This window comes from Acinonyx jubatus, chromosome A1 (assembly GCF_027475565.1).
Source record: "Acinonyx jubatus isolate Ajub_Pintada_27869175 chromosome A1, VMU_Ajub_asm_v1.0, whole genome shotgun sequence".
Classification (NCBI taxonomy): Eukaryota; Metazoa; Chordata; class Mammalia; order Carnivora; family Felidae; genus Acinonyx; species Acinonyx jubatus.
In genome coordinates, this window is record NC_069380.1 from 196,433,994 (window position 1) to 196,456,372 (window position 22,379).

Here is a 22,379-nt window from a genome sequence, read left to right on the forward strand (position 1 = left end):
AGAGTTTTGCCCTGACAATGAAGCTCTGCACTTCCCACTTCCACTCAACAATTTCTTCTTCAGTACTTGGCACATGGCCTCACCCAACTGTAGGGCACCTGACCCCATGCTTCTACAAGGCGTCCACATGCAAAGAGCCAGAAATTTCAGGAAATTGCAATGCTAATTACAATTGTACTACAAAAAAAATTGAAAGCTAAAAGAAGAAAAAAAAAACCATTCACTACCCTCTCATCTTGATATAGCTTCAGTGATTATTTTTATGTATTTCTTTTCCTTATTTGCAAATGCTACATACACATTTTTCCTTTGGATTATGAAATCTGTAATTCACACAAAAGAACATAACAGACTCTGCGCAGTCTTAATAAATGTTGATATCTTGCCAAATATATTTCATGGTTGTTTTTTAAAGAGAAACTTGATAAGTAACTATTTGATTCCATCTCCTCCCTGCCTTCTAAGAGGTGACTGCTGTTCTAAAGTTGGGGTATATTATTTTGTGTTGGTTATCTTTCTGCAACTTTCTTTTAGTTCACACTTTAAAAATACTACATAAGTGATTCTTTGTGTGAAATTACCCCAACTTCCACATCTGGGTATATTTCCCTTATCCCTAAGCTGATGCATGGGCAACCTAGAATGGCAACCTACCTTCTTTAATCACTTACTGTGGCCCAGCCCCCCTGCACATTGTTCTATACCTTCATAAAACCTCCTCTCTTCTTCTTCTTTTTTTAATGTTTATTTTTGAGAGAGACAGAGCACGAGTGGGGATGGGGCAGAGAGGACACAGAATCTGAAGCAGGCTCCAGGCTCTGACCTGTCAGCACAGAGCCTCATGTGGGGCTCGAACCCACGAACCATGAGATCATGATCTGAGTCAAAGTCAGACGCTTAACCTACTGAGCCACCCAGGTGCCCCAAAACCTTCTCTCTTCGAATCAGTTACTTTCTACTTCTGAGATTATCCTGGTCTCATATGTGACACAAGCAGTATTTCTCTTTCTATTGGCATGTTTCAGTTGTATTGTCTGGAAATCTTGAACATGTTTATCTGTGATACCACTCTTAGAGTTCAAGCTCTCGGTAGACAGTGTCTGTACAATTCTCTCTCTTCAACACCAGCCACAGTTAGGCACTAAGAGGCAGTTGCTGGTGCAGGGAAGCTAAGAAAGAGACAGGGATAACTCAGAGAGGAACCACCAAATACATAACCTGTGCCTCATCAGGAACATGCATCTGGCCTGCTCTTACCTAATAGTTCAGATGTGAAGTGATCTTGGACTGGCCAGGGTTCTATGGTTGCCAATTATAGACAATTGATCCGGTTTGAGATTCACTGGAGCCAGTGGAATTTGTAGTTTCTAGCGTTCTTTGGCAAAACCAGAAGTAGGCATCGCTTACCTTCATGTACTTGGCTGAAACCTTGAAAAACTTGAACTCATAAGAAAACAATTTAAATCAAATAGTCCTTGCTTCGTTTATTTTTAATGACAAGCCAATTCTGTAGGGTTTTTCTGCATGAACTTACCCAACCTCCTTAAAGAAGAAAAAACCCTTCCTCAGATGTGGAAATTTATTTATCTGTTCCATTCCGTTCTTTTCTAAGAACAGCAAGTTTTCCGTGTATTTCTGTATACATAATCTTTTTTTTTTAAGGATTGTGGGCACATTTTATTGTGTAATGATGTGTAATGTTAGATTTCTTCATATTTTAAGTCCTTTAAAAAATCCTACAGAAGTAGAAGGAAAGGAGAATGAGGAGGAGAGGAAAAGAAGCAAAGAATGACTAATACTTGGGTTTAATAAAAAATCACATTGAGAAATAAACCAGTGAGATTTAGTAAGGTAAAAATCTGTCAAATCTGCTCATTATTATGAAAATAAGTAATAAAATATTCATCTCACAAACGTTCAAAGGAACCTCATGGACTAACCTTGGTAATTAATCACTAAGCTTTAATGAGCAATATAATAAACTTTTCTTGTAAAAGCCCGACCTAGTATAATTTTCGACGAAATAGTTTGTTTTTACAGAATAAAACTATGAAGACATTTTGAGAATTAAGTCAGCTGCATTATGTGATTATTAAACTATTGGCTGTTCAGTGTACATTCAAATTATTGGAGGTTCAAAAGAATTGACATCACATTAGAAATGCTTTTTCTATTTTTCATATGAAACCTAAAAGTTCCAGAAGTTATGGGCATAAGTGAAGTGTGTGTGTTTTTCTCCCCCACCCCACCCCCCCTTTTTTAAAATACTTAATTGTTCTCTATTAAATGTAAAAGCATGACATCCAACTTCTGTGTCTATGAAAATTTAGAAATAACCTATGGGCATTTAATATTATACTAGACCATGCATAATGAGTGAATTCCTGTTAACTTCATTTCTTGTTGAGGAAAAATTCTTCAGATATGTATAAGTAACTCCCACCAGAGAAGCTGGCTTTTTCTTAGCCATCTTTGGCACTTTGATTTCTACTCTTGATCTCTTTCAAAGTTTGATTTTATTAAATTGCTCAAAGGTAGAGGGAAAAGTTTATGGATTTTTTTTCTTTCAACAAGTTAAGAAAATGCAAATCTACTGTGTCCCTGTGGAATTAAGCAGTACTGTAGCACTGGTTGGTCTGGTTTTAAAAATTAAGGCCTTTGTTTTATTTCAAGCAAAACCCAAAATGTTTCTTTTTTTTTTTTTTTCTGGATAAATCTCTGGGTAACACATTTAAATTACAGATTTCTGTGCATATTCATTAGTATCATATAGTGCTTAAATTTAGTCTTGTATGAATATTAACCTGTAGACTTCAAGTGGAAAGAATATTGGGAATCATGAATGATATAGTATCTAACTTTTTATTTGTAAAACTGAAATATTATGAGTGAATATTTTCCTTAGTCCAAAAGCCATGCTTATTATCACTTATGTTGTTGAAATTGCTTTTTACTTTCAGTATAGCCTTTATATATATATTCTAGAAAGAAGAGAAACGAGTGATATGGAAGATGGACTTCCTAAGCAATACTCAGTTCACATTTAAACTATTTGCATTTTTTAATAACTAAAATGTTATTGGCTATTTTTCTTAATTTTTGAGAGAATTAGAATCTTAAAGGGCTAAGATGCCTTTGGGATGATCTGTATCCAGCCAGTGGTCCCCAAACTCATTTTGTCTTTGTTTAAATGACTGTTAGAAACAGGATATTGGTGGGAAGTAAATATATTTGAGTAATCCATTCTCATGAGTTTCAAGCAGAAATTTTCTGTAATACCAAAAAGCTTGCAAAGATTAAGTAATGTGACTTAAATTTTTTAAGGTGAATGTGTGCACTAATTCAAACAATATAACTTTTAACCCAAAGAAACCAGAAGGAAGGCAACCTTAAACAAGAGAAAAACGTTAATGGCATCGCTAACAAACTGTAATGTCAGTAAGATGGAAACTGACATACAAGCATTAACATGAAATATAAGACTATGGGAAGATGCGGAAGATAGGAAATACTTTCATAAGGAAATTATTGGCAAACAATAGTTCTCTAAGTGAAAGGAAAGGTCAAGGTACTAGAAGAAAAATAACAATTGCCTTTTTATTCACCATGACAATGAATGCATTTGGAGCTCTTCCTAAAGCTAATCCAGGTAATGATGCTTGAAATATACTTATTTGGGTAGTTGAGGGAAGTATATTCTGGAAGAAATGTAACCAAAATATCATTTGAATGTGAGTCTAAGAGTCTTTACAGTGACTAACCTAGAAGAAATCTCCAATACCTTAAAGAATTTTAGTGTAGTTTTATGATGTTGAGAAATCTGTGTGGATAAATAGGGAAGGATGACATAACCATAAAAAAATAATTCTCATTCATTCTGATTCACTACAGAAATGGTAAACTGAGGTTAATGTGGTCAGACAAGAAAGCAATGGGTATCACAAACACCAATAAGAACTTTTTTTTAATGTTTAAACAACCTGGTGAAGAGAATGGTCAGAATGGTTGGAACATCTTGGACAAAAGATTGATGTGTGCAAAATAATGTAATGGTGGTCAGGAAGAAAATATATGCAGGCTATTTTGGAAGTATGATTTGACTTCTTAATTCTTCGCAAAGAAAAGTAAGAGTATTTACCCAAACGTGTGGTGAGGAGGTCTCCTAAAGGAAGTGTGTAGCATTGTACTTCTGTTGCTCACCACATGTTCTTGGTGTTGTAGGCATTATACGCCAGTCTAAAATTTTTCTCTATTTTTTATGTTAAGCAAGAAGAAATGTGAACAAACTGCCTTTGTGACTTAAAAAAATAAAAAGAGGAAAAGATAAGAAATGACAGCAAAATAAAACATGTTGCATGTTTATAAGCTCTTAAATTGTGAAGACCATACTCTTTTGTTTGAGGGTGTTTATTTTAACAATCCTGTGGATCAAGAGACAATTATTTCAGCATTTTAGTAGTGTGTGTATCTCTGATAATGAACACTGACCGTTATCTCTACTGTCATGAGAATGAGTATGAACATAGATCTGACCTTGTTAGGAACAGCCCTGGGAATTGTTTACCCTCAAGTGGTGGGGATATTGCTCTTGTACTGGTTGTGCACGGTTTGAGCTGGGAAGTCCCTTAAAGCCCCTGTGCTCTCTTTGCCGTTCCGTAGCCAGCCCTGACTGCTCAGACTTGGCACATCATACTTGGTGTCATTGATACTACGATTCTTATTTTGTACTTCCAGGAGGGGCTTTTCTCTTAAGTATTAAAAGTTGTTTAAATTCTTGATCTGAGAGTTATCCTAGAAAAGAATAATCAGTGTAAATGTGCTAAAAACCAAATAAGACTTTTTAATAACCCCGTGTCAAGCTGTATGTGTGTGCGTGCACGTGTGTGTGTGTGCGTGTGTGCACTGTACTTATTCCATGATAACCTTTTATCTCCTGGACACTTAATTTGTCATTTAGGACATCTGTGGTTAGGAATAGAAAGCCCATTTTGTAATTGGTCATCATGCCAGAGGTGAAAGCCATTGACATTGAACCTCTGGGGAGGGAGAACTCTTGGCAGAGTTCACTTTCAGTGGGTGTTTTTTTCAGTTCTGTCAGGTCTGTGTTCCCTTGGGGGAATTTGTACCCAAAGAGTATTGAGTTTTTTCTGTTGATTTTTTTCCAAAAGCATGTGTTTTCTGCATTCCTATTTTATGGTTCCTTGCTAAGGAGGAACAGTTCCTTTCCTTATTTGGTTTGGATTTGATGGGCAACCTTTGGTATTCGGTTAGTCTTTTTAAAGTAAAACAAGTAAGAGGTAGCAGAGGGTGGTGGAAATACCATTGGGCAAGGAAGCGGAGCTCTGGGCCCAGCTTTTCATTTAGCCAACCCTAGCAGAGGAACTCTCACTGCTAACTGAGTCCCATCGTCAGGTTATATGCAGATGAAAGCACCAAGCATTGGGAACATTGGGTATTCAACCTCCCATGAATTGCACAATTCTACATTCCTTGTAATGATGGTAACAGCAATCAATAGCGGCTATCACATATTTTATAGGCACCGTCTGTAATTCCTACAACAGCCCTGAAAGATAGGTATATATTCAGATAAGGATGCACACAGGTCTGTGCGGTATCATACAGGTAGCAAATGGCACAACCAAGATTGAAATTCCATGTCAATGCGGTTGCCCTAATACTCCAATTTTTCCAGGCTAGACACAAGTGCATAGCTATGCATATAGGTTTTACAGTCAGACAGTTCTGGGTTTAAAGCTCAGCTTTACGACTTTGTCAGTGTGTGTGTGACTTTGGGCTAATTGTTTACCCTTCCTCTGAGCATTGTTAAACCATAACAGCATAGCCACATCAAAATCATAAAGTTGTCAAGGGCAAATACACAAAACTATGTAATGCACTCAACAGGGGCAAGTGTGAAACAGGTAATAGCTTTTGCCCTCGGCTGCTTACTTATGATCATTATTTCTAAGAGGCCTAACATGAAGATATTTATAGAGAGAAATTTTGTGTATGATAACTTATTATAGACCTAATCGAACAATATTTCTTGATATTTATATGCAACATAAATTGTTGTTTGATTAGGTCTACATATGCATCTCTTTTTGATCGTTGATTCTTTCATAAAAGATTTTTTTATCTTTTCCTCTTATTTTCTTTTTTCTGAGATTACAAATGAATGTAACTATCTAAGATCTGTGGTGGTGTTGGTATTTGCTTTGGAGGAATGTGGCTATCAAAGTGCAAATCAGACATGAATAAATTCCATTCATTGTCGTGGAGAGTTTCTATGTGCTGGGCGCGCTCTCCCAGGCGCTGACGTTCTATTTGCAGCGTAGAAGTCCACCAACCGTGCTAACTCAAAAAATGATGTGTGCTAAACACCTCCAAACAGGGCAGGCTTGCTTCTTCGTAGTCTCAAGTTGGCTAGTAGCTGAAAAGGGTTCCGCCAGTATTTATTTGCTTTCTGGTCAATAACTTGAAACTATTTAAATCGACAACTTCTCACCGCTTTTATTCCCCACAAGCATGGATCTGCTTATTAGCAGACACCATTCCTGGATGAGAGTAGGTGTAAAGAAAACAACTCCTTCAGTAGGTGGGAAAGTAATCCAAGAAAAAGTGCTAAAATGTGAGTATGTTTACCAAGAAACAAGCAACACCCAAGGGGCTGGCATTATTTAGTAGCTTCTTTTTTTTTTTTTTAAACGTCTGTTTATTAAAGAGTTTGCTTCTTGACCCAGACACTGCTCTGTACCTACCAAGTGGGAACAGGAGTCCTAACTGTGATCCATTCTCCTTATCTACCCCTGTTCACTCTTCAGTTTCATGTCTTTATTAAGGACATTTTGGGTAAACGCCACCTCTGGGAAAGGGCTCTGGATTCACCCATGTGAGAACTCTTTGCTGCATAATTAGCCTAATTTTTTTTTTCTGTCGGATCATAGCAGTCATTGTCCCAGTGTGTTTTAACTCTGTGATGTTACCAGTTTGAATATTGAATTTGAGGCAGCAAACCTTCCTAAAGAAAGATGTATACTGTGCTTTTATGCATCATCACTGAAAGAATTTTGCTTTGAAGCCCAGTGCGAACACTTAATTTTTATTTGCTATTATAAAAGAGTCTCTTTGAGCTGACAAATATGAAAATATGACTGTGATTTCGGCAGGAGTCCAGAAACTTTAGAGAGAATGATGCTTTTATCTTTTGAAAGTCCTTTGACTACTGCATTATTCTATTAATAGATGGAGAAGGGTAATAACATCCTTCAAGGCCTTCTTCTGTTGGAACTAGTCTTCGTACAAACGAGAAGGAGAATGATGTATGTGTAGAATACTAAGAGTTCAATGTACAATTATTTAAATCTCCTGTCTTTGGGCAGCTGTTAAATTTATTTAAGAGCTCCATGTGGCCGGGTTTCCATTTCTTTCTCCATTTATATGCTGTCCTCCCTGGAATTTCAGTTAGACAATAAATAATTATACTTTTAAGTTGACGTGCAGTTGCATACTTGAGATGTCTCAAAATGACAGCAAGGAAGCCTTGAGCTAAATGGCAGCTTCTCTGGCATCCAGGAATTCTGCATTTGTCTTTATAGAGTTTGCCAACGTGTCCACCTCCAGGTACAGTGGCATCTAGAAGCAGCTTGTCCCATGATCTTCTGTTGTAACAAATAACTGAAGATTTAATGGAGGGTTCAGTGACTCCAGACGGGATATTTTAATAGATCGATTAAGTGCACATACTGATCATAGTAAACATATCTCTGCACAGCTATCAAAAAATCTTTCATTAAATAGCTATCATAATTTCAGTGTTTATTTAGAACCCCAGGTGAAATCTTAATGATTTCCTTTCATGAAAATTGCCAGAGTAAAAGAAAATGAAATTATTTTACCAAACCTGACTGATTTTGAGTTAGAGCTTAATAGAGTCTGCCCACACAGTACTCATTTTCATAACTTTGGGAATCTTCAAAATCTAGAGTTTGCCTTTGGGCATTGCTAAATAAACCAGATTTTTGGAAATATTCTGCAAATGTTATTGTGAAAGTATGCTATATGAGCCATCATTTCTTAAGACCGAACTAAGCAACTTAGAAAAAAGAATGGATTCTCATTGGGAGAGATGCTTAAACTTGATATATGTTGAGACCAGCTTTGTAAGAAGGGTTTATCCTGATATATTTGAATGCTTTTTCTTAATCTTTACTGATAAAAGGAAAGCTTTTCTTTTGATAGTCAAGACCTGTGAGGATTTCAAACTATACCCTCCCTATGCCCCATATCTTTTCCTTCTAGAGTCAATTAATCCCTTTTCTCAGGGGGTAATTCTACCCCATGCCTCCTTGCCCTGTCTCTAAAAGATTTTTGGAGAGCATGAAGCAAGGTGGGTATGGTTATTGGTTTTGGAAAAGGCTCTGATGTTTGTCCCAAGAAGTAATGCCATAAAAGTTTTTCATTTGCTTTTTTGTTACAAACCACAACATTGACTCTGTGATAACTATGACCTTAGGTTTTTGTGCTTTTATAAATCCTTTCAAATAAATCCAGCTGTACCCAAATTTGGACACATTTGGGAGGCGAGGTGATGAGAATGGGATCTATTTGCTAGAAATGGGTCTTCTGAGGGGGCTTTACATGTCCTGGATCCCAGCTGGTCGACATTTTACATGCCATTGAGCTCCTTCATCTGTGACAATCTCACAGTTAGACTGTGCACATCTCGGTTCCCTGTGGCCTGCCTGGTCAATTCCAGTCACTTGTTCCGATCCCAGAGTCTTCATCAAGTTCACATTGTCACCATGTCCAGCGTTATCTATAACCAATATAGCAGTGAACGATAAAGACCACAAACATTGGCTGCATCCCGCTTTCAGCTTCCAAATTTGGCTTTCACCCAGTACTTTTGATCAAGGCACAGAGTCTTCCAGAATGTTTATAATTTTGCAGCACCACTTCATTGGTGTAAATTTGTTCCTCAACCCAGATGGTGATCCGCTTACGAAGGTTTTTTTCTTCCTTGCTTATTTGTTATTTAGAAAGCCTGGGATTAGGAATAGTTAGGTCCATTTTGTAACCAGTCTGTGTGCCAGAGGTAAAAGCCATTGGCACAGCATTTCAATGAAGGGGGAGCTGTTGGCAGGGCCAGGGGCTGGTGGGCGTTCCTCAGTTCCGTTTGGTTTATGCTCTCTCGGAGGACTTTGTACCCAAAGCATTTTAAAGTTTACTTTTCTGCTGCCTCCTTTCTCCCTCCCCAAAAGCATATGTTTTCTGCATTCTTTATCCTGGTTCTCTCTTAATAAGCGGAAGTTCCCTTCCTTATAAGGTTTAGATTCATTTGAAATACTCATGCTATGATTTTTGTTTGTAACATAGCAATACCTGGACACCAAGGGTGCCCTTCTTGATTTACCAAATGAATATAAACACCAGTTTACAAAACTAAATTGTGAGATCTATCAAAGTGTGGACTAATCTCCAAAAACCATGCGTTAGGTAAAATAATCATAAAGCTGAGGGGCGACCTAAGGCCAGTAGGTGATACAGGTAAGCGTCACTCGTCAAATAGTATTTTTTCAGTTAAGTAGACACTGTACCAAGTGTGCAGAGTTCAGACCATATGTAGGACACAAGCCCAGTCCTCTGGCCTTCAGGCTTATTTGGAAGACACTTCTAAGCAAAGCCAACCTAGTGGAGTTGAGAAAAAGAAAGGCTTGTGGGCTAGAGGTAGAAGAAATGAAGTGCCAGTTTGAGCATACCCGCCTAAAGCCGAAAAGTCTCAAAGCTAAAATATAATATAAAAGCAAAAGTCAGCTCCCTAACGACTGGTAAGGGGCTACATCAAACACGTTGTCTACCTTGATGAAATTATTTCATTTTTCATTAGATCTTAAATCCTTTCTTTCAACAGAACAAAGCACATACAACTCATGCTTCGTTGAAGTGGTGGGAACAGTGTTCACATAATAACTTGTGTGAATGGCATCTTGGCATCACACGGCACAAGGCTGGCTGAGCTGGAAACAGCAACCCTAAGCGGAGGAAAAAATTGAATTTGGGAGAATCTTCCCCCTAAATCTTTAATTATAACGCATGCCTTTTTGTCAGTAGCATAGATTAATAGCACATAGCTAGCATTAATTTTGCTTCCCCTTTATAAGCCAAATAAAGCAGGGACTGTATATACTTATGTTTATAAGGACTTGATTTTGAGACCTTCATGATCACAGTTATGATTTATGAAATCATTAGTGTACAAAAGGTGTAAAGTGTTCCATGTTTTCAGTGGTTAGTTCATCATTTATTCTCACAGAATCCTTTTTAGGTGTAAATAAACAAACACACAGAGGGCAGATCTAGTGCCCAGAACTCCTGAAGGAATCCATAACACAATCTTTCCACAGACTGAAACTGCTTGTATTGTAAACGAATTTCATTGAATTAAACCGGCATAAATACGACTAATTCCCCAGACCAATTTGTGTCTTTTCTGTGAGGAAACTGTTTGAATGTTAAAAGTGTGCATGATACTGTATGATTCTGGGTAATTTAAAGGAGACCGTGGTTTCTTCCATAGTTACTTTATTCACAGAAATGTCTTTTATCATCAGCACGTGCATTAATTGACCTTCAAAAATGTTTCCTCTGAAAGGATGAGCAACTTAGAGTGTGTCCTTTCCTTAGTTTTGAAATGCACTCCGGTTCCAAACGCAGCATCTCTGCCTCATTTCTACTAAATGAATCTCCAGCATTTAGACGTAATGTCTATTTTTATGGAATATTAATTAAGCTCATTGAAACTTACATGATGCAGGAAAAGGTTTGCCAAAGGATGGTAAATTTCATCTCTCTCAAGTGACCCTTTTCCTTCTCAGGCTCTTTGGAGATGCCAAATCCAAGCAGCCCTGAAGATATCTCTTAGCTGACCAAGAGATACCAGCTGGTTTTTATTAACAGGAAGAGAAACCGTAGGCTGCTTGATTAAGATGGAGGTCTATAGATAATGTTCAAGTTTTAAGAGCTATAACAATAAAAGATATCTCTCTCTCTCTCTCTCTCTCTCTCTCTCTCTGTCCCTCTCCCCCCCCCACCCTCTTGTCTTGTTTTTCTTTTTTTCTTTTTGTCTAGCAGCCAACACAGTATACATGGGTTAGCAAGAAGCAGCCTGTGTGGGTGTGCAATTACTAGATTTATTATGAAAATATTTTATTTTTTTATTTTGTTTTGTAAAATTAAATTTTACAAATAAATAAATTACAATAAATAAATACAATTAAATAAAAAATTTTTTTATTTGTAAAAATTTAATTTGAGCAGTGCTGGTAATCTATATTTAGGCCAGGTTCTCAAGGTATTTAGTATCATTGGGCTTTAATCTGAAATTCCCTATGAAATTATTAGGTTCCCCATTAGTGTTTAATACAAGAGGAATTCATAGTAAATGCATCAGTCTATCCTATGAACAGAGTGTAAAGAAAGAGAACATTTTAGGTTAGCAGAAAGAATGCCATTCCATGCTAAACTATCTTGTACTTTTTTCCTTTTCTGCAGTGGAAGAGTATAAGCTTTGCTGTGCCTTTCTTTTCCGTTTACCACGGCCACACTTGTGCATGGCAAGCGCACTTTGATTGAGAAGTCAGACTAGCATATGCATCAGCTCCTGATGGTGGGATCCACCCATTTACGGTAGCCTCCTCTGCCTCCCACCCCATCCCCCATGACCAAGTTCCTCAACACTGCTATACGTACAATGTTTTATTTTTATATTGCCCTCAAAAGAGTTATCTTTTAGGACCCAAATTTAATAAAGGGGAATTAATCTTACACAATGATTAAGAAAAAAAGAACCTATTTTTTAAATCGTTTACCTACTTCTGATTCCGTGGATGGGTAAGAAGAGTCATTATTTGCTAACAAACGTGTAGTGAGCAAACTATAGTATTTTAGGATTTTTTTTTAAAGATTTTTTTTTTTAAGTAATCTCTACACCCATTGTGGGACTCGAACTCACAACCCAAATCAAGAGTCACATGCCTCAGTACTATAGTTTTATATACAGTTTTTAATGTGCTCCTTTTTTATAACAACTTTTGAATGATGTAAAGGGCACTCACAAGTATCTTGACTTCTGTTTGACCCATAAAAGAGGAACCCATTCTGGTTGTGCTTTTCTCAAATGACTACAACCACCAATATTTTACATAACTCTTGACTTTTCAAGGCGAGGCATTTAGTTTTTAAAATACTCCCATCGAAGGAAAAATAGTATTTACTACTCTTCTTCCCCCGTCCCTCTTTGCTTCTATCTAACTAATCTGCATGCTTTTATGTATTTTTTTAACTTCTTCCTCTATCTGTACTGCTTAGCTAAAGAAAGAACTAGATAGCCCCAATAAGTGAGACTAAGAGAATTGTTTCCCTGTAACTGAATAAAAACTTTAACGAGGATCTTCCTTGGGTACTCAGTATTTCTGTTTACAGAGGAACAAAATTTCAGAAACAGAATTACAGTGCTTTTTGCTGAAGTATAAATACGTGGGCCCTATCCAAACTGGCGAATTCATTAGTCTTAAAGCAGACATCCAAGCTATTGTGGGTGTTTGGCTGACACCACTTTTACAGTAGGAGATCATTTCATTCCGAATGTGCAGTGGGCATTGGTTAGGCAGTCAGTTTTATGTGGTGTAGACACCTGGAACGAGAGAAGAGACAGTGCAGAAGCTTTGCGTGAACTCTGCTGAGTATTACATGATGTTCTTCTTGAACGGGTCGTGCTGGCAGCCGTTTCCTGGAATAACAAGGTCCTTGGGATATTTTTTTCACATTTGGTGCATAATTACATCCATACGTTTAGAGAGAGAGAGAGGAGGTACAAGTGAATATCAGTGATAATTTACAGAATTTGGGTCCTTGGCTCTATTTGTTTATAAAATCCTCCAAGCTGAGTCTTCTCAATTTATGTCTCACATTTATAAAGGCAATTGAGCAAAGCCTCTTCCTTCTCTTAACCTGAAACGATTTGCTGGATTTTAATCCTTTATCTATACTTCATAATGAGCTTGGATAATTAGAAGTGAAGAAAAAAGATCTGAGCCACCAAGGGATCCTTGACAGAAAGAGAGATCATAGCCGGGACATTGCTTTTCTATCTAAATGCTTACGTTTACTTTGCAATTAACAAAAAAAAAAAAAAGAAAGAAAATCTAGTGGTGATCCTAAAATGCTACCCTCAATTATATCTAAACTGTTTAAGAAACCATAGGTCACTCTCCGTCTCCTGAAAACTTTTCTGGCAATCGGCGTCCTCTATTCAAATCCCACCGTAGTCAAAGCTCCATGTGAAATCCTGCCTCCTCTGTGAAGACACCAGGAGCTGGAGCTACCATCAGCCTGTCTCTGTGCTGATCATGGGCATGGAACTCAATAATGCTCGGAGGTTAAGAAATGCACCCAAGGCCAGGTGGTTAGTAAAGGGCAAAGCCAGAATTTGAACCCAGGCTGTGAGACCACCTTGAGTTACTCTGCTTGGGCCTGCACACTCTCTTTGTTACATGCTTTTTTAATTTTGAGCTTCGAAACCCGGCCAGCAAGACCCAAAGCTCCTTGTCTATGCTTGGCTTCCAGGAGCCTCACGTGGTCCTAGGCACGTAACACATGTTTGGTCAGTGCTTACTGAGACTTAGACCTAAGATTCAGTACCCTCACTTTCCCCCACCCCCGCCAGGGGAACTGGTTAAGTGACTTGCATAAAGCCCCAAAGTTAGTAATCACAAGAAACAAACAGAAGGTTCCAGAAAAAAGTTGAAGTATCAGTCATTTATGACAGATGAGTAAGTTAAAGGTTAAGATTGAGAAATCTTGGGGCACCTGGGTGACTCAGTCATTTGAGAGCTGGACGTCAGCTCAGGTCACGATCTCTCAGTTCATGGGTTTGAGTCCCGTGTCGTGCTCAGTGCTGACAGCTCAGAGCCTGGAACCTGCTTTGGATTCTGTGTCTCCCTCTCTCTCTGTCCCTCCCCAGCTTAGGCTGTGTCTCTCTCTCAAAAATAAAAACTTAAAAAAAAAAGAGAAGTCTTGAAAACCGATGCTTGAAAAGAGGAAACAGATTGAAGTCTGCAGAAGACTTCCATGAAAACGCTAAAAGGCACTTGAAAGCACTTCTTGAGTGATTTGAGTTCGTTGTTAGGTCTCACTTAACAGTTTCCTGACTTGAGTGTATGGATGATCCGTAAATTCACGAGCACTCTTTTGGATGTTTGGGACTCCCAAGTCGCATCAGATTTGGTAACAATTGGAAGAAAGAGAAGCAGCAAAGGAAAGGCAAGTAAAATGCACGCACAACCTTGGTGAGCGAAAACAGCAACTGCCTGGCTGCCTGCCAGGGGTCACCATCAGCCAGATGGCTTGATTGCCGTCCTGTGTTGGGGAGGATGAGCAGGGCGGTCACTGTGAGCAGCCTTGAGTGGACATGGGAGGAGGACAGGCGGTGTGGACTCGGCCATTAGTAGGAAGAAAGTTAAAGCCAGTGTTAGGAGTCGCTGTCCACGCCCAAGATCACCTTAGCTGACTTTTGGGTTTAGCCATTTCACCCAACTGGGGCATGGTCTCCTTATCTGTTAAATGAGAGGATTGAATCAGACGATTTGTAGGTCCCCTTCTGGCTCTAAAATTCTGACTCTAAGAATATCTTTTCCATATCACTTCTTCAGAATGAATCTTATTTTCAATTCATCTAAACGATTTCAAAATGCTGTTTAGAATAATTAAAGTAACACTAAGAATGGCTTGAAAAGTAATCGTCAAAATTGTGAGTATCTCCCATAATGTCATTTGTGTGACAATCTGCTAAAATTTTTTAAGCTAATAAAAGTAAAAGACAAAATCCAAATGAATGCTTTTTAAGAAAGCTAAGAAGACATAATGGCAACTTTCCAAATACTGCTAAAGCTCTCAGTCTGCTCCTCCCAGCTGTTCCTTCTCAAGGTGCTCATGGGCCTGACAAAATCTGACACAATGTCAGACAAATACCTTTCTCCCGACGCTTTTATTACCTCCTTTTCCTGAAAGTCATAATCTAACACCAGCATGAGAACTCATAGTCGTGTCTCATTTATCTCCCTCGCCCTGCTTTCTAATTGAAAATTTTCATTCATGCGGTTTTTTTCCCCAAAGATCTTAAGTTTTAGTGGCAAGTGTTTATATGTCCTTTTTAATTTTATGTTTACCTGGTCTCTGATAAAACAGTCAGGTTTTTAAAATATTGTTTAAACAATAAAACTCAATCAGCATTTGGATATTTACTGGAGACAGCTTTGTGCATTTGACAACTTTCCGGTTATAGAATTCATCCCTAGCATTCGAAGATCATTTTACCAAGTACCCTTTCACCAGGGGGGTATGGGGACGGGAAGCATCCCACCCCTCAAAGCAGCTGTACTGTATTTTATGCGGAAGTAAAGGTTCTATGAATGTCAAAGTCAGATCACAAATGCAGACTTGTGTTTCAAGTTGGGGACATGTGAGGATTTTTTTTCAGGTGTGGAGATGGTTATTTGTTTGTTTTGATTTATATGAGTTTCAGCCTGTCTGACCTTTACCAATGGCAGCTGACGAAGACCAGAACTTAAATAATGAAGGAGGGAAGCACTCTGTAAAACATATTTGATCCTAAGTTTGGGTTACCTATCTCTTCGCGAGACTTCATTAGGGTATAGTTATGATTATACACTCCTCTCCAAAAGGCTGCTCTTTTCATCAGGCATTAAAATAACAGGCAAGCTTAATTTAGGTCATTTGTATTTTCTTCTTATAAATTTCCCAGGACGTGCTCTGTATACACTGGGCATTCAATAAATGTCAGTCAGTCTGCAATATTTATTGGGTGCTGCTCTATTTCAAATGCTTATAAAGGAAAATGAACATTCTCAAGGGAATAGTTTTCAGATTGTCTTTCTCTTGTATGTCTGGTTCGGGATCTATACAGCTCAGTTGTTCAATAGAGGTGGAAAAGTGACTGTCCTTGTCCAATGGAGTTGATGTTTACCAAGTCTGAGTTTCCATCACTTTCTCTCACTTTCTCTGGGTCAAGGCAGTATTCTGTCAGTATGTCAGTATCACTACGTACGGTCCAGTTAAAATGTTCAAATACTGGCCCCTCCTTATAAGTGCCCTCCCATTTAACTGCATTGGTCCTTTCCTCAAAACCCCGAGTCCCACAATTCCATAACCAAAAGGATAATTCCTGGTTTAGCTGGGAGCCTCTAGAAACATGCTCCAGCACTGTCACCAGCATCCATTCTGATTGGTTAGTGTCTGTGCCATACCCCTTCTTGAGTATTTCAAATATTCCCCCGCAGAAAGTTAGGAACATTCAAGAATGATTGCTCAAAAATTATTATGGTTGCTGTCATTAAAAAAAAAAAAAAAAAACAGATGCATGAACTAGTATATAACAATGATCCTTTTATGGTGTGATATCAGATTCTCCTGGTCCTAGGGCAGGGACCAGCTTTGAACTGTATTACATCCTCATTACTAAACACAGGCAAAAGGACAAGAAATAGTCACTGTACTAAACAGAGCTGCTAAAATACACTGCAGACTTAAAAGAATTGAAGTTTGGAGACAGCCATGCAGAAACTCAAACTATGATGACACACTAGAAGAATTAGCCTTCATGACAAAAGTGGCTGGCTGATGAGGATCGATAATGAACCCCCAAACCAAATGGTGCTACTCTACAGGTTAAGTAAAATAGGAAGTAGATAGGTGAGCAGATATTGATGAATTCACCTTGTCTCTCGGGTGTTCCTTGCCTAAAGGTGTACACTAACTTTCAATGCATAGCACTGATATAGCCATAAAACTGGATGTATTCTGGATAAATTCTGGAACTGATTTGGACATTAAAAACTAAGAAGAAGGAAACCTGAGTACCACGGTACTGAGAAGCAATATGATGTGACATAGCAGTTTTCTACCTGCTTGTTCCTGGGAACCCCACCCTTGCTTCATTAAAGAAGTCCTGCTTTTAATGTTATATATATCTATAAATCAGACATTCCCTGAGTGAGATCACCTACAAAATTTAGTCCAGGTTAACTTTTACTAGTCTCCATTGTAATTAGTGGAAAAATAAAATGCTTCTGTTATGGAACAGAAGTTCAAAGTTAAAGCTGGAAACGTCCTAACGTGGGTTTGTGCTTACACAGTTAAAATGACTGTTAGGGAGGGAGTAGACTACCATAGGTAAGAACGTGGGTTCTGGAATTAGACTGACCTAGGGTTGAATGTCAGTTTTATCACCTGTTTGCCGTTTGCCCTTGGACAAGTTACTTCCCTCTCTCAGCCTCTGTTCCCACAGGAGTTGAGTGTAAATGATAATACTATCCGACAGAGCTGTAATGAGAGTAAACGAGATAGCTTCTGTATTGGTTGGGGAAAGCAGTGTGGGTTACTCTAAAGCCCACAATTTCAGTGGCTTGTCGCTAGTTTGCTTCTCTGTCACCTCACGGGCCTGTGGGGGGTGGGGGGCGCTCTGCTCCTTATAATTATCCAAGCATCTTGATCCCTTCCATCTCTATCCTCTCCCCTCTAGGTTCTTAGGGCCACTTTGCTCAACGTCTCCTGGAAAAAGGCAACAAGGATTGTGCACGATAAAAGGGAGCGTCACAAATGTCTTGTTTCTTCCGGGGGTGGAAGGGATGTGCGCCAGTTGTCACCCGCTACACCGCACCATGGCAGCCGCCGTGCTGTGTGGCCTGGCCCTTTGCACCGGGAGAAGAGGCGGGGCAGATACTGGTGTGCACCAACAGTTGCTGCCACAGTGTCTAAGGCACTTACCACAGTGCCTGGCACGTGAGAAGTGGTCAGGTATTTTTTTTTTTTTTTAAGTCCAGGAGCACCCAGGGAGGGACCACAATGCTGCCCACCACTTTGGCCGGTGCTCAGAGACCATGCAAATTAGCACAGGCCCCTAGAAACACTTACCTTGTGTTGGGGAGCCGTTTTTGCATACAATGACAAAAACATAAATTAGGAAAACCAGCCTGGCCAAGTTGATGCCAAGAACAAAAAACAAGACATGAGGCATGTCCTCATGTTCACAAATGCATTCCAACCTTAAATATATAGGAGAGAAAGGCTTATCAGGTTGTGCTATTTTTGCTTAAATAGCCAAAAAATGTTTTACGAAAGTACTTCTAGGAAGGGCAGGGTTATGTGCGGCTTTGGCGTGAGATTTATTTATTTTTTTAATTCTGCTTAAGAACAAGTTGAAAGTCTCCTGAGGGGTGGGTGTGGGGGAGTGGGGAATGGTCTTTAGAGTTAGAAGACCTTGATTCAACTCACAGCTTTCCAGTTCAGTAGTTAATAAATTTTGTTCATAAAAGTATCCCTTTTTGAACACCTAGTCTTGGCAGTCTCACTGTGCTAAGGACCTTACCTCTATTTGTGCCCTGTCTTCAAGGACAAGTGGCATTTATCTATTTTAAAAATTTGGAAACTAGGGGCATCTGGGTGGCTCAGTTGGTTAAGCGTCCAACTCCTGATTTCAGCTCAGGTCATGATCTCAGAGTTCATGGGATCAAGCCCCATGTTGAGCTCTGTTAGCACAGAGCCGGATTGGGACTCTCCTTTTCCCCCTCTATCTCTCCTCTGCTCATGCTCGCTCGCGCGCGTGCTCTCTCTCTCTCTCGCTCGCTCTCTCAAAATAAATATTTCAAAAAATAATGTAAAAAATAAAAATTCGGAAACTGAATCAAAAGATATGAAATGACTTGTTCAAGAGTACATAGTTATAAAACAGCAGGACAGTGATCTTTCTGGTTCAAGGAGCAGGGCGGTGGTGTGGGGAGTGGTGGTGTGGGGAACAGAGGTGGTAACTCAAACACGAGTTGGTATGAGAAGAACGTGGGGTGATTCAAAGGTATGGCATCCTGGGGCCTGTTGTCAGCCCTTTTTCCTCCCCTGCTCTCCTCCCTGATTGATGCCTTTCCATAGAAATATTCTCATGGCCACAGAGTTTTCATCTGGAAATCTTAGATTGTTTTTTCTTTTTTTTTTTTTCAATGTTTGTTTATTTTTGAGAGACAGAGTGTGAGTGGGAGAGGGGCAGAGAGAGATGGGAGACCCAGGCTCTCCAGGCTCCGAACTGTCAGCACAGAGCCTGACGCGGGGCTCGAACCCACAAACCGTGAGATCATGACCTGAGCCAAAGTTGGACGCCCAACCAACTGAACCACCCAGGTGCCCCGTCTTAGTTTGTTTATTAAAATAGCACACACATCTATACTTCTCAGACCTTTTATTCTTTGCCATCCTCTCTTTTTTCCCCTGACCACTACTTTCTTCTCTCTCATATTATCATTTATACGAGCCCTAGCTGCTTCTTTGTCCTTTTCTTCTAAGAAAGATAAATATGTTCATGCTGTTTTTGCACTCCGCTGGAATGGGTCCCTTGGGCAGGAGTGTACTTCTTTTTCACAAGAGGTGGCTGGGTTTGCATTTGTAGCCTGAGCTGTGAACACTCAGAGGTTCTGCAAACCATTCTACATTCATTTCAATGGCTTCCCTAATTCCTTCCAAGCTGAAGCGTTGTGACAGGGAGGGCTTTTGCTATTTAGTACCCAGTACATTGTTTAACACCTTTGCGCACACATCATAGACTTATGATTTAGTCCTTGAAGTTGTTAAAGAAAACTGCCTGACTGCTGATCTTTGCAATATGGTTCCCGTTTTCATAGAGATTGGTGGTGATCGATTACAAAAGCCCAGACAGGAAGGTGTTTTGAGGGGCATATTATGCCCTCTACAGTTACCCAGTGAATGTTCACCCACACCTGTTGACTCTAAGATAAACCCACTGAAATGTTCCTTCCCAAACGAGGACAAAACAAAGGAAAGAAAGAAAAAGCCAAATAGAGATCCACAAGTTCTCAAATCAACTGCATACGTACTTGGCACTAATTTAACTATGCAATTAGCTTAGAGATCTGTGTTGACCTTTTTAAAGTTTAATAGACTTTCAAAAGAAATACAGCAAAATTTTTGTAACTCACCAAGTCACACCTCTCACCCTTGAATGTATGAGTTCAATCCGTTCTTCAAATGAAAACTATATTTTAAAATCTCATCTGCCTTGTATACTTAACATTCTTTCAGATACTCATTCTCTGATTTCATTTGCTGAACATTTGTCAGGGGCTGCTGTTGCTTGCTGTTACTTTAGAACCAGATTTCAAGAGCTTCATATTTATTAAAGCACAGTCCCCCTGTGTGCATGTTAAGGAGGCTTCCTATCCTCTTTGATAAGTATTGAAATTCTGCTGAGTTTGAGAAACCTCTCTTCTACATGCCCCCCACCAAATCAAAATCACTCTCATTATCACATTTATGTAAATATTTTTGATACTGCCCAATTGCCAGATACCTTTAAAATGTCTGCTTTTTTCCAACTCTGTCTATATTTTCCTTCTCTCGGCAAATTCTCTGCATTATTCCCTAATTCATTAGTGGTAATACACTTGGGTGTCTAGTTTTCTTGGCTGTGGTACAGATTGAAGCCTCAGCTATCTCATGGCCATATGTTCTTCCTGCGTGTGCCATGTGATCTCTACGAATGGGAAACTCAGAGCCTCTTCTCAGTCTCAGTTTAAGATTGATAGCTTAGAATGGGCAATATGTGTCAGCACGAGGCTGTCTCATGTCTGTTTACCAGAAGTGTTTTCAGGAATTTAGCCTCAGTTTTGATTGCCAGTTCACTCCTGGCAGACTCATAAAATAAGAAGCAAAAGGGCCCCCTGCGTTCCTCTGGTGAAGGAGTTTGATAACGCAGGGATTAGAGCAATGTTAAGTCCTTCTAGAGGCAATGCAGAAAAGATATCCAGCAACTTCTCTTAATATCAGAAAAGGTTCACTGTAGCTGCTCTTCTCAAGTCAAAAACGAAAAAAGCACTGTTTCCTGGATCAATAAGGATTTAAGAATATAAACTAGTAGCATTTGTTTAAAGGAGATCTGTTTCCTTATGAGTAGTCTCTGGGATGGGAGGAGGGACAGGATTGCCTTCTTCATTTGTATGCTCTCTGAAGGCAAAGACTAGATTTTTGGGTTTGGCTAGTGCCTACAGGGTATGTGTAGACTCCTAATAAACACCGAGGATTCTGTTGACGGCAAGTTCTTGATTTGAGCTTCCATTTCTGAAGAATGAAGCCCTTGTCTAAAAGGTGTCTGTATCTTATCTCTGCCATCCAGGCTTGGGCCTTTGGAGTAATTCTGTATCAAATCAACTATGTTCAAATTCCTAAGAGGATTGTTTGATGATTCAATCTGTTGGTATGTTCTACTAATCTTCATATGTGAAGTGATACCAGAGACACATTTAATGACTTACAGCTCTCAAATAAGTTGCTACAGTTGGATCTAAAAGGCTTTTCTCAGACAAGTCCAGATATCCGCTTTCCCTTATCTGCTAGCTTTCAGGGGCCTTCTAGAGAACAAATGGCTGGTCCTTTTCCAAAGGGACAGGTTTTCCTATCAGATGCTTTTGTTCCCCCAGAAAGAAAAGAAAATGAAACTTGTCTTCTCCCAGATGTCAAATCCAGAGCAAACTGAAGCTTTATGGATATCTTTTGTAGTCGTCTCCTTCCTATAAATATGAATAGGCAATTACTGAATAACAGAAGCTTGGGTTAGAGCTACACCATCCTCTTTGATGTGCAGAGCAAAATGAAATGGTAGGGAGTCAGATGTTGGGCTGTGTGAGTTTCCTAAATGACCTGTTGGGACTTAATTTGCTTCAGTGTAATGCCTTGTGATTCCTTGTGATGTTAACAGCCTTTGGAGGAAATTACGTTGGGTCTTTACCAATCATGTAGCTTTTTCCTGGCTTCACATGAGATTCCCTGTACCTCTATGTTTTTATCAGAACATTCTAGGTTAGCCATGTAGTTGCTGGGCAGGCTTAGTACAAATACCTTAGAAGACCTATCACCCTCTTCTGTCATAGTAAAACCTTTCTGAAAAAAGACTTTGTGTTCTGGAACCTAACTTTCTGTTTTTCTTTCTGTGTTGCATTTTGACTCATCACCTGGATATAGACCAGTTGAGTTTAAGGTATTCTCTCAATTAAATTTTCTGTGTGTGTGTGTGTGTGTGTGTGTGTGTGTGTGTGTGTTTAATGAGTAAGTGTTAGTATTTCTCCTTTGGAATAGGAGAAGCCAAATTGGGAAGCAATAGGTGAACCACAAAGTCACCTGGCAAGTCAAAAGCCAACATGAGAATAAAGTAGTTAATCTGTTACTCAGTGCAGTAAAAACAAAATGTATGCCGCCATGGTTGAAACTATTGTTTTTGGATCATCACTAAAAAAATAAAT

General features: G+C 39.1%; 1 protein-coding gene across 5 annotated transcripts in view; it reads left to right on the forward strand.

Annotated features, from left to right (window-relative positions):
- Positions 1-22,379, forward strand: part of ARL15 (ADP ribosylation factor like GTPase 15) — a 406,131-nt gene that overhangs the window by 351,726 nt on the left and 32,026 nt on the right. For 2 of the 5 annotated variants that reach the window (XM_053200688.1, XM_053200693.1), the window contains exon 5: positions 17,603-21,557. The exons of the other annotated variants lie outside the window; for them this stretch is intronic. In XM_053200688.1, the coding sequence (XP_053056663.1) occupies positions 17,603-17,866 (264 nt within the window). In that variant the 3' untranslated portion in view covers positions 17,867-21,557. Of the gene's footprint in view, positions 1-17,602; positions 21,558-22,379 lie in introns of those variants that run through there. 5 annotated transcript variants of the gene reach the window in all.